At 48.1% G+C, this 13,425-nt stretch overlaps 1 protein-coding gene across 1 annotated transcript in view; it reads left to right on the top strand.

Annotated features, from left to right (window-relative positions):
- Positions 1-13,425, top strand: part of LOC144724743 (triple functional domain protein-like) — a 189,425-nt gene that overhangs the window by 164,005 nt on the left and 11,995 nt on the right. The window contains exons 46-52 of the mRNA XM_078604129.1: positions 949-1,041; positions 1,655-1,705; positions 2,818-2,895; positions 3,776-3,967; positions 5,316-5,496; positions 6,257-6,906; positions 12,542-12,840. Of these exons, the coding sequence (XP_078460255.1) occupies positions 949-1,041; positions 1,655-1,705; positions 2,818-2,895; positions 3,776-3,967; positions 5,316-5,496; positions 6,257-6,906; positions 12,542-12,840 (1,544 nt within the window). The remainder of the gene's footprint in view (positions 1-948; positions 1,042-1,654; positions 1,706-2,817; positions 2,896-3,775; positions 3,968-5,315; positions 5,497-6,256; positions 6,907-12,541; positions 12,841-13,425) is intronic.

The raw sequence follows: 13,425 nt of genomic DNA, 5'->3' as shown, positions 1-13,425 counted from the left end.
TACAGCCATAATTTATTTGGTGATGCGATACAGCAGGTGGTTCTCTGATATAAAATATGGCTTCTCTGAAAATATCCCTGCTGTCATTTGGCAGCCCTGACTCTATCCCGAGCTGTAACAGCTTCCATCTTCTTGCCAGACATGCTTATTGTGCTTTGATTAAACAAACTCGTTACCATTCTTTTTAACTAACTACTTAACTTAATTTTTTACCAGGCAAGGCCCAGTGAGCTATATAGCGCTTTTTTCAGAAGCGACCTGGCCACAAATGATAGCTCAACAAAGTGGCTTATCATGTGGAAATGTATAGCCGCCAAAAACGCACGTTGATTCTAAAGGTGGAGGGAAAAACCAGAGAACCCGGAGCAAATTTTACGCGAGCACAGGGAGAGAGAACACGTCAACTAGCAAATACACAGGGGTCAGGGTCGGGATCGAACCCACGACCGCCTGTCCATCAGGCGAGGTAGTTAACATCTCGCCACCCTGGCCCCTAAAGCAAAATCGTATATTGAATAAAATCTAGTATTTTTCAGAGCAGTGGTATTTTCCACTACAGCGCTGTGATTCGAAGCATTCAAACACTTGCTAATTGCCTTCTTGGCAAGTGTACAAATTATTTGGCTTATCAAGCTGCCTGAATTTGCATGCGTCACAAATCAACAGTGAAAAAAAAAATGCCTTGGCAAATGTTGAACTTTGTTGACACCGATGTCTTTGTAGGTTTCAAGGTTAACACTGACTACTGCTGCAAAAAATAGCACGTTCGTCATAAGTTCACCCGTACTCGCATGGAAAGATAAGCTTTGTTGGTCTGCTTGGCGCACGCGTGGTGTTTTTGGCCGAATTGCCGTCTGACGTTGGTGTGAGGATGCGAGTGCGGAGTTACACATCTGCGTGTTTTGTGCGGTTTTGTGTTTGCGCGCGCCTGCGCGTGTGTGTGCACAGGAGCTGAAGCAGCGCATGGGCCACAGGTTACAGCTCACCGATCTGCTCATCAAGCCCGTACAGCGCATCATGAAGTACCAGCTGCTTCTCAAGGTGTCGACTCGCACTGCTCGCATGCCGTGAAAGGAGGTTTACCCTCCGTATACCAAGTACAGCACACTGCTGGGATAGGTGCTGTTAGCAAGCACATATATATAGCTGTTTACAAGGCGGTGCTGTTCCAAAGTTGCTGTGTGTGATGCTCTGTACCAATTACTCCTTTAAGACTGAGCACCAGACAGATGTTTGTGCGCGTGAAGCAAGGAGATATACATTTGAATTGATATGCTTGGTGAGAAATTGAGCCCGAGTTGCTATGGTTCTACGTTGATGACCAGGTGTATACTGAAAGGACAACTCTTTATTCAAATCTATAAACACCCACTCAGCCCTTAATGTCAAAAGTCTGCAACGGGAATATCACTTGGCGCTTGTGAATGAAGCAACAGCAACAGTGGTACATTAGCACTTTGATAGTTGCGTAAGGTGGATAATATCCAATAACAAAACAAAACACGAGACATAGTGAAAGATAATTGTCGTGGTGTCCTTTTGGTACTTTGGTAGTGAGCTTTTGTTTTGTCATTGCGGTATGCAGTGCACAATTGCTCGTTTCAACTGCAAAGCATGCTGACGTATGTGTGTGTGTAAATTAATTGTTCGATAGGACATCTTGAAGTTCACGAGGAAAGCCGGCCTGGACAGCAGTGACCTGGAGGTATGACCACAACGACACCCCTTGCCCCCACCACCTTATTCCGCACAGCAGCACAAATTAACTAAAACATCAATGTAAAGCAGACCAAGTAAATACATACACGTTTAAAATCAGTGTTTTGTTTTATTTTCATGAAAGTGTTCCAGATTTTCTAATGTACATTGAATGAAATAGTTCACCATGATTGGTGTTGGCCTCCCTAAATGGCCTCTCATCTGTTTAGAAATGAAAGAATTGAATGAATAAATTAACGTGCGTATTGGATCCAAGTTCCATCATTATGAAGCTGATTTAGTGGAATATTTACACGTGTGCATGTTGGTGCATGTCTGCGATCTATTACTTTGAACTTGTGGATTACAGATTTGTAAAACTCAAATCCCCTGGGTTGCAAGTGTCCAGAATATGGCCACACATCAATTATGTAATTTTTTTCACCTACGTGGATTTGACGAAACGTCTCAACGCAATATCATCCTGAAAAAAAGTGTGCTGAGACTCGGCGAAGCTTTGCGAAATGAGTAATGGGCATTTATGGTTGTCAAGGAATCTTGTTCGACATGATCTCCGATGTTCCGCTGCACGTTCTGGGAGCTTATTCAGGAACTGACCACAACTAGAAAACCCATCGGATAGCTTTAAGGCCCTGTTGCAAACACCTGCGCAGCAGTAGTGAATTCTCATTCATTGAAAAATTTTATTTTCTTGGAAATGGAATATCTTCTATGATTTTTATTTCGATGTTAATAAAGCACGAATGGTGGAAAAGGAATAGAAATGTACAAATGACTAAATGTAAAAAAAAACTGCAGTGAATGCAATCAAAATATAAACTATTTGTCTAACTAACGAACTCAACAAAACCTTTCATTTTACCGGGTAAGGCCCACTGAGCCCTTTTTCAAAAGTGACCTGGCTACAAACGATAGCTCAACAAAGTGGCTTATCACGTGGAAATTTATAGCAGCCAAATACTCTAAACGCACGTTTATAACTGTGGAGGGAAAAACCAGAGCCAAGACCTTCTGTATACCGGGCGACGTAGTTTTGGATGGCCACATACCCATCGAGTTGCTTGTGACCACGTGGCGTGTGGCGGGCGCGGTGTGCAGAGGGCCGTGGAGGTGATGTGCGTGGTGCCCAAGCAGTGCAACGACATGATGAACGTGGGCCGCCTGCAGGGCTTCGAGGTAAGTACGCGGCACACACGCCGTACGCCGCCCCACCACGCCCCGCGACGTCACAAAGTCGACGCTCGCTGCCGCGGCGTGGATGCCTCTGGTGCTGCTAACCTCATTTCCATGAAGGCTTTGATCAACCAGGGCATTTTTAGGGCACTCGTCGCCCGCATACGTCACTGTGAAAGTGCATCAGCAATGAGAACCTCCGATTTATCTCGGTTGGCTACGTACAGTGCGAAAGAAGTTCAACATACATACAGACATACACCAATGGCTATAGGGTCTACACCAATGGCATAGGATTATCGAGTACAGACTGCATCTCTGGGCAGGCAAATAACCTCTGGTTCCGATTGAAAGTTTCTGTCTCATTTGCTCATTGAGTGGTGGGGCTGAAATCACATTTGTTCAGCGGTCGTTGTGCCCGGTGAAAACATCATGGGGCTGCCCTAGCTCAGCTCGGCATTCAATGAGTACCTGGCGTGATGCGTAATTGGCAGCATTTGGGAGATGAAGGCGGCCAAGTGGTGGTGCTGGCCACGCCACTCCCTCGTGTGCCATGCAGGTCTTTCATTCGTCCATAATAGATTTTTTTGGGTTGGATCGCTTAAATATAAACGTGTTGTTACACCTGTCACCACCCGACACAGCCAATTAGTAAGATTTGTCATGTAAACAAAACATCTCAATTAGTTAGTAGTTCAGCATACCGGTGTGTTGGAGAGTAAATCCACAAGATTTACAATTCTAGTACGACGTTTTTTTATTACAACCAGCCTCATAGGGCGACAGCCAGAATTCATAGGTGCTCTCAGCACTTGGGCCCCTACAGGCTGTGAGCCCGAACGAGAGCATGGCCTCCTGCCTCTGCGTGCACACGCGTGCGCAGGGCAAGATCACGGCGCAGGGCAAGCTGCTGCTGCAGGACGTGCTGCTGGTCACGGAGCCGGACGGCGGTCTGCTGGCGCGCAGCAAGGAGCGCCGCCTCTTCCTCTTCGAGCAGATCCTCATCTTCAGCGAGCCGCTCGACCGCAAGAAGGGCTTCTCCTCGCCCACCTACCTCTTCAAGAACAGCATCAAGGTGGGCTTGTGTGGAGCCGAATGCGGCTCAGCCTGTCGTGTGTGTGTGCGTACGTACGTAGAATTTCTTTCGCACTGTACGTATCCAGCCGTGATAATTGGAGGTACGATTCACCGCGCTTAGGATGTGACGAATTGTCACGTTTCGGGATCACGGTGTGATTCTTAAATATATTTGTTTTGTAATTGTGGACAATGTAGCGCTTCCAGTGGCTGCAGGTTTCGCATGAGCAATTACATGCAACGCACTGTGTATGTGCAAATGTAGTATTTCTATGCTCGCGATTACATACATTTTCGTGCGAGTAACAATTTATTTTAATCAATACATCAATGCCATTCCATAGCGGTGGGGGGTATTTTGTTTCATATGTATTATGCGTGAAGGGATCATTTGACTCGATAATATTTAATGGCCATTGAACGGTTCATCAATTCAATGAATTCTAATATTCTCCTGAGACTTGCATAGAAATCGCGTGTCTAAGAATGTTTTGCGTTCTGAAAAGTATAGGCAAATGTGATAATCAGACTAATGGAGCTCATGCGATGGCAAACAAGGCAGACATTGCAAATAAAATTGAACAAATGACAATGAAAATGATTGATTATAAAATTGAATTGCGACCCATAATCGTGACAAACATGAAATATGCTCCTCTGTCTCTGTCCTGCTCTCTCTGTTTCTCTGTCTGTATATTCTTCTCTCTCCATACCACACTCCTGCTAGTTTTTTTTTTACTTTTCATATTCAAATGTATTTTATTGATCCTGTACCATTTGTGTATTTGTAGCATTTTAGAATCTTGTTTTGCTGTCTTACGTCATGGATTTAATTTGTAGCACTCTAAAACCTCTTATTCTTACAATATTTATCTCTGCATTTGAATTTGTTGCACTTTAACCTGTTTGCTGTTTATGACGCAAAATTCTGTGATTAAATGTGTTGCGCTGTAACAGTCTTGCCATGACGATGTTTGCTGTTATGATGTTTACCTCGGCATTTTAATATGTTCCACAGGGACCTTTTTGCTTTTATGACATTTATTTCCATCGGGTCTCTTTTCAAACAGACGTCTGGTCTCAATGTGTATAAACACACCTCCGTTCTGTGTTTTTCCACATATGAAACTAAAAATGTTTTGAGTCATCAGCCCCATCGGCTTTCCAGACCAAATATTACGCAGCAGAATTTAAGTGAGGAAACCGCTCGACCTTCTGCGGTTTTTGACCTTCTGCGTCATCTCATCGGCAACGTCAGTCTTGTTAGAAGCATTTCTGCCGGGCGTACCGGATGGAGCTCTTCGCTGGTGCTAAGACGAAGGAACGTTTTTGTGTCGTTGTGCCAGTTGAGCTGCCTGGGGCTCGAGGAAGCCTGCGAGGGAGACCCGTGCCGCCTGGTCGTGAACTCGCGCGGAGCCGACGGCTCCACGGAGCGCTTCGTGCTGCAGGCCTCCAGCGCCGAGCAGCGGCAGGCCTGGGCCCTCGCCCTGGGCCAGATCCTGGAGAACCAGCGCAACTTCCTCAACGGTAGCGCCCATCTCACCGAGTCGCAAAAACTACCTCTCGAGCGCCGCCGCCACCCCTGCTGTCACGCAAAAGCGGTGGCATGGGGGGGGGGGGGGAGTGGCCGGATTGGATGTTTACGCTGCCCAATGATTGTGTCAAAATGCATGACGGTTATTTGTAGGCATGCAACGATTCGTCACGTGTGAAAGTCTCTTCTTGTGTGGTCACGATGTATTCGGCATTTAATTGTGTGTGTGTGTGTAAGAATGTATTATTTGCAATTCGTGTACATTTATTATTGAGAGTTAAAGGGCGGAACAAACGAGACATAACAAATCAGATAGAGAATACAAATTCGATAAAGAGAACATATGACAGTAGAGTAATGCATAAATGAGACCTAAAATAGAAGGGGTACAATTTTTTTAAATTAATCAATTTGTGACCCCAGATTGTGAAAGTTTATCAGATGACAAGGAGCAGAATCATTACATTCTCATGGTTTGGAGCATGTGATGAGTCCAGGAGACCTCATGCTTCTCTTCCCTCGGACCTTTCCACACATAATTTTAACCCCATTCAATTGACCTGTGTGCCTGATAGTGTCAAGCTCATTTTACAGCAGCTATCAAACATAGCCCCACCATCTTAGCAGCTCTGGTGCCCAGACCCAGTGTTTTAGAATCGTACAATTTCAATGTAATTGATACCCAACGCATAATTCTAGGCCTTGGGTGGCATAAGTGACACTTCATTCATAACCCGACACCCTCTGTTGCAGCGTTGGCCTCTCCCATCGAGTACCAGCGGAACCACATCTCGGGTGGCGGAGGTGGCGGCGCCGGCGTCGGTGGCGGCAGTGGCAACAGTGGCGGTGGCGGCCGCACCCGGCCCTCGCGCATCCCCCAGCCCATTCACCCCGGCCTGCGCTCCCACTCGGCCACAGCCGTGGAGGTAGAGCGGCCGAGTACGGGGCCGCCCGCTACGGGACGCAAGATCTCCATGCCGACGCTCAGCTCGTCAAGCTCGTTCAGTGGCGGCGCCGCCAGCCCCGGTGGCGGTGCGGACAAACACCGCGGAGAGGCGGGAGAGAGGACCTCGCGCTCGGCGGAGCGGGCTCGCAAGGCCGACGGGGCCGCCGAGACGGCGCAGCAGGGCCCAGGCCCAGTGGCCGAGGAAGCCGGCAAGGGCCCGCGCGGCGTCTGCTATCGCGGAGGGGCCGGTGGAAGCGGGGGCGGCGGCTCCTTCCCTTCATCGCCGTACGCAAAGGACGGGCGACATCGGGCGGGCGCCGGACGAGACGCCGCCTCTCCCACGCGCCTGACCCACAACCACCCCGCCGCCGGCGCGCTCGACCGGGAAGCGACGGACCGGCTCAGCAGTTGCTCGTCGGCCAGCGATCACTCGCTGCAGTCGGCGCAGAGCAACGGGGTAAGGGTAGGACCGGGGACGGTGGGGTCGGTGGGCTCGGCGGCCCCCAGGGGATACCCACCGCCCCCACCGCCCGCGCGCAACGCCTGCATCGTGCCGCAGCACCACGCGGGCCACTGACGCTGGGACTGCGTTGACGCCACACGCGGCGTGGAGTGAGGGGCGGGAGTGGGGGGGGAGTTGCAGCCGGGGGTTAGGGGAAGGGCGATGAGACCGCGCGGTTGTTTTAAACTGTGAACTGCGTACGGTTGAACCGTCGCCACGCAGAGACGTTCTGGAAGCTAGGCCAAGCAAGCCGGCCCTGCCTACTAATTGCTCAAAACTCACAGCTGCCAATCCATCTGTTGCCATCTCTGAACTCTTGACTTCTGTGCGACCTCCTGTGATGTCAACGCGGTGACGCCAGCCTAATACAGATCCATGCAAGCTAACGGTGCGAACTAACACCTGCTCCGCTCAACTCGGTGTCTTCTTCTGCGGGGTGAGGCTGAGTGGGGGCAAACTGCTGTTCTCTGCAGTGACTAACAGCGTGTGAAACACTCTCTTCTTGCTCCGTCCCTAACCCCCATGTTCCTCGCTTCATGTTTGTCCAACAACTCCAATGTGTAGCACCTCCAGACGGTAGGAAAGACGAAACGACTCTCGCTTTAAAACGCAAAGACAAAAAAACAAACAAAACCCCCACACGTTAATCGAGGAACAAGTTCTTACTTTTTGCCGCTTGTTTAGACTTCTTACAACCCTGCACGTGTTTTGTAATTGTTTGCGCGGTAGTTCACGCTCCAGGGTCGTCACATCAGGCGGGAGTGGCACCTGGTTAGTGTTTTTTGCTCTTGGTATTGTAACGTGTAGCAGATCCTGTGTTGGTGTGCGTTTTAACGAACATGTTTAGGCGACACGATTACAACTCGGAGAATATTTCCCTCATTCTGGAAAAAAAGAAAAAAAATGCTTATCACTTAAATAACAATACTATTCTTGACGATTTCCGATATCCCGCAACCCACTCACAGTAGGAATCCGTTGTGATTGTACATTTTTTAAGTAAGTTATCGCCGAGAACGGGGGAAGTCGCACGTCGCAACGAGACCATCTCCACGCCAGTGTTGAGCATTGCTTGTCCCGTGTCGACGCTGCTTCCGCTGTTAGTGAGGAGACATCGTAAGTGTATTTAAACTATTTATTAATCTCTCCCTTTTTACGACTTTATTTTGATCAATAGCACACCGTTGAAAAATGTGAAAACGTACAGCGGCAATATTGTCCCCCACTATATACGTACCGCCACAGCTTTAAGCGCATTTAAAATAAGAGTGTAAACCTTATAGCAACGGGAAATAAAATCAACACTTGGAAGCGTGGAGGGACGATCGCGGCTTTGCAGAGGAATCCCATTACGTATCGGGGCCCCGTCTTGAGGCCTAGTGGCTGAGGCTGCACGAGTCTTAATGCCCGGCCATGTATTTAAACACTTGCATTCGCATGGTTGTCGTGTAAGTCTTAGGACAATAATCACCATTTATTATTATTGTACATATTCATTGAGTTGTATTAATTAATATGTTTTTAAAATGGTCTGCATTATTTATAATATTCCAATGATAACTCCTGTATCCTGTAGAGTGTCATGGCTCCACCATACTTGCTCTCTCCTCCATTATCCTGCATCCCCTTGCACCCTCCTTTTATCTCCCCTCCTCGCGACCTCTTCCCCTCTCTCCAGCCCCATCTGTCTGATCGTTTTTGTTACAATCTCAATCAAACTCAGTTCTGTTAACCGTCTTCTTAACAAACCTCATGCCTCACACACTCCTACTTCCACCATCTCCTTATCTTTTCCCTTGGGGCTTTTCCCTCGCCTCTGCTCATCCAGTTTCTCCATGTCATCACACTCTTCTCCATAATTTTCAACCAGATGGCGAGGGCAGCACATCCAGGTGTTGGGGGGAGCACACATCGATTTGATCGGGGCTCTCACGATTTAATTCCCGCATGAAGCCACCTGTACGGGTGATGAAGCGAACACTTCATAACCCGAGCGATTCCGTCGCTTAACAAGCGCTCGAATCTCGCTTGCAGAGGACACAATGGTGAAAACTTCCTGACCTGGAGTGCTGCCCGCGCATCTCCGCACCTCGACTAACTCGGACTCTCACAGTCACAACCAGTTCTTCTCCTCCTCCTCCTCCACGCTTTCCCCCCCACACCTGTCCCCGTTAGTGTCTCGCTGTGCCTTCTCTAAGCGGATGTAGCTCGTTAGGGATGTTTGTGCCCCTCTCCCCCCAGCTCTGCCCCTAGTAGGCGCTGTGTACAACTGCTTTCGACCCATGTCTGCCCTCAACATCGTCATCATCATCATCATCTCTGATTTATAATAAAATGTCAAGTGGTCTCTGAGGCTGTGCAGGCTCTTGCTACGTTTCTGCGCATCACGCAAATCACACGAGATCGGTATTTCACGCGACTGCTGGAGCACACTGTTGCTCGGGAAATGTACACAATATATATTCAGGATCGGCACGTAATGATTCACCATTTAATTAATTGTAATGTATTCACTAAGCTCGTCAAACACGCATTGAATCGCGCATGTGAAAATCGGTTCTTTATAATTTTATAACAATTATATGCGAATGCTACATATAGGATAATGAAACAAACAGCTTTCCAAGTGACCTGGCACTTAATGAGAAACAATACTCACGATATTGTAAAAACGAGACAAAAACCACCATTGACTCTGGAATAAAATGTTGATGCCAATTCCTCATAATTAATAACATTTGTTGCAGGGTGAATCGTTACATGTCAAATGTACATTGTGTGTGTGTACGTATGTGTGTGTATGTATGTGTGTGTGTACGTATGCACATGGCATTGTAAAACAAATTGTTGCTGCATTAGGAAATGTACAAAAAAATTAGTTGACAACATTTCTAAAAATCCTTATAAATGGGAAACATTAATAGATTATAAATGAGATAATTTAACAAACTGTAATGTGTCGATGGATATTCCATCTGTAAAAATGTTCCAGTTGAACGTTAATATTTCATTCCATGCAGGGCAATATGAATTATACGCATGCTAATTTACGTTTAATGTCTATGGCGGCAACAATTTATTTTTGCGTAGGTGCTAAGCCCTCTGGGATTTGGTTTCTCTGAGCCAACTTGCGTCGTCACTGTCTGTAGCAGTACTAACCCTATCCGTAGCCCTAACTCTCATTGGCCAAGCTTTCAGAAGAAACCCAATTGAGGATGTGCGTGTCTATATAGAAACGGTATTTTACTTATAACTGCTGTGATTTGGTCAAATGCTGACAGCAGCCATTGCAAGCCTATCTTCCAAGTATCGATGCTACTGAATGAAGACACTACAATAGAGTTATACGGACAGGTAAATAATTATAAATGAAGAGGATTAAGGATCACACGAGTACTACATCAGGCTCGTACTGTTATGTCACATAACAGAACATCCACATAGATTTTTCTGTATACTGAGAAATGCGTATACCTTTATCAAAATGTTCCCAACATCACGCATATAATACTGCATCCAGGAAAGGCTCTCTGAGCCTCAAGACTTTTTCCCCAGATGTGTCCATATTGGGATATATGGGGGCCTATTCAATGACATTTTAAGCAGTGTTTTGCATTTGGATGGAACCTATGAGCCTCAAATAACCCACGCACAAGAAAGGATAAACACTGAAACGTTCACAAAGATGGGATCATGACCACCTCTGCTTCACTACCATCTACTGGCCACCTTACATCCCAGAAAAAAATTGAGAGTAATGTAAATCTACGTTATCCACCAATGACTCCAAAGTGATGTATTTCAGACGTGCAGCATTACACCCACCACATGTATAAATATCGGGTATGTGAAATCCAATTGTATGATTAAACAGGAAGCTGACCTTTACAGTTTTACAGCGCGCAAACACAGAGGTGGCATTTACACATCTACTGGGTAAATTTCATCAAACGCCTATTGGGCAAATATTTATATCAGAAGAGTCTGAAAGTGTTCAACATATAAGTCGGCTATTGTCGGTGGGGAGTTTGAGATGAGCCCATTGTGGACGTAGGAATGCAATGTTTTGCCGCAGTTAAAATTAGAGAGGGACACCGAGTGAGTGACCAATGGGAGACTTTTGCCGGGCGTGCCCGCCCATCGGTGTGTGCCACCTTCCGGCATGTGATTGTCCACGGGGTGGTGGTAGATCTCGGTGGCCCCGTCAGGAGAGAGAGGGGGCGGGGGGCATCGCCCAGGACGACCTATGCTGTGTGCCCGAGACACAGCTCCAAACACAGCTCCAATTTCAGTGGCCCCTCCAGCAGCCACGAGCAGTATCTTCTCTGGAAAGTGGCACGTACGTGGTGGTGCAGTGTGAAAGTCAGAGCCGGTAAACGTGGATCGTTAGGCCAATATGGCCCAACGGTTGCAGCTACATGCGAAAGTTGGACCGACGTTGCACGTTTACTGGCGGGGAGTTGGCCCATGGTCCCTTTAAGCAGAACATGGGAGGCATGTTGACAGTTATGTTGTCAATGTGGAATTTGACCGCCCGTGTTCACATGATGTTTTAAGTAAATAAATCGGACCAGATGAAATGTTTCGCGTTTAGATTATCGGTGAGCAAAGCTGGCTCATTTCATCAGCTGCCAGTGTTTACATCTCGAGTTAGCGCGTGATGTTTTATCGCAACCACGAACATTTTGGGAGTGCATTTTTACTCCAGTATTTCATGTGAATGCCACTGTACACTTCATATATATTTTATGAGTTAGATATTTAATTTGGTTCCTACGTGTTACATATATACAACACATTTTGCCAACCTCAGGCAAACACACAAGCACTCGTGGGTTCTGATAACGGCACATTCAAGGAACAATAAAACAGGATTTTGTTGTCTTTTCCTGGGAGGCTATGAAAACAATTATAAATGTAGACTGGCTGACTTTCTTCAGCAAAACAGAGGTGAGTCTTACATTTGCTAGGATTTGGGATGCAATCAAGTAGGGGACACTTGCAGAATGCAAACAAAAAACACTCGCCAAAAAGCGTCCTCTGGTCTAGCACCGTTTGAGACTAGGCTCGAAAGAAAGCTGTCTCTGGTGTGGACCAATCAGTTTCAAAGACAATGCATATATTATCAGAGTACGTTTTTTTGTTTGCATTCCGACCACACGTATTGTGGTTAATACAGACATGATTCCTTGTAAAAGGTTTCAGTTTGGTGTTTTAACATTTTAACACCTGTTTTGTTGCCAGAAAAAAGGGGAAAACCTATTCTCACATTTTGGTACTGGCAAAGGAGGTCCCATGATACACTTTAAGCATGTTGAATGAACCTACGGAGACGTGTACAGGTGCGTGTCTTGCGTAGACAGACCTCACGGTTGGTCTCGTCATACCACATGGCTTACGCATCCGCCACTGCGGCATGTGCCGTACACACGGTCACGCCACCCCCATTATCCGTGCAGCTGGGTTCTAACATTCAAGCGTGCGCGCTTGTTGCCCATCCTCTGGACGGAATTCGCTGGCTGCTCCGTGACGGCCGGCCTTCACGTGCGTCCGAGCGTTTCAGCCGTCTCCTTTCTCTCTCTCTCCGTAGTCCCAGGGCGAGGAGGGGGGTGGTGGCGCAGCCGCCGCGGGATGCTCCGGCGGGGTGGGGGCCACCATGCTGGTGACGCAGGACTACGCGGCGGTGCGGGAGGACGAGGTGTCGCTGGCGCGGGGCGACACCGTGCAGGTGCTCGCCACCAACCAGCAGCACATGTTCCTGGTGCACCGCGGTGCCAGCGAGCAGGGCCCCGCGGCCGAGGGCTGGATCCCCGCGCACGTGCTGGGCCACACCAGCACGGGAGGGCCGCCGCCGTCGACCGACTCGCCGGACGCCGCCGCGGCGGATCGGTGAGAGCAGCGTGGGTTGTGACCCCCCCCGCCCCCTTCCCGCCAATGCGGCACGCCGTGGCACAAGGAAGTCGAAGGGAGATTGAGAGAGATTGGATTTTGATTGGGTTTTGTTGGAGGTTTATAGTGGACAGGAGGGGGGGGGGATTTTATTGCACCACCACCACAGAGCGAGAGCTTTTAAGTCGCTTGAAATTGCACAATTTCAAACGGTGCACAGTGCTCGATTCGCGTGCAATTAGAGCACAATTGGCGCACAATGCGTGGTGCGCTGCTGACGGCGCCCCCACACGGGTGAGCGCATAACTTGTGCATTTCTCACTCGATCGAGGAGCGACAGTGACGAACATTGCGACAACGACGTATTCTTTCTGGTTACGTCACTTTGCGTGGTTAGACCGAGTTTCTATGTATTGGCTGATAATAACGCCCGGATGGAAACAATTTCGCCCAGAGAAAAACTGGCTTTACCGGGTGAGCAGACCAACCCTCAAGGGAGCGAGGCCACACAATCACGGCTGCACTGCGATCTCTTGCGCCGAGCCGGTAAGAGGAGTACTGGTAGGGGTGGGGGGGCGCTCCTGA

This window comes from Lampetra planeri, chromosome 2 (genome assembly GCF_965212315.1).
Source record: "Lampetra planeri chromosome 2, kcLamPlan1.2.h2, whole genome shotgun sequence".
NCBI classification, from domain to species: Eukaryota; Metazoa; Chordata; class Hyperoartia; order Petromyzontiformes; family Petromyzontidae; genus Lampetra; species Lampetra planeri.
The sequence above is the reverse complement of the archived record's forward strand: the minus strand, read 5'-3'. Positions and strand labels throughout refer to the sequence as shown.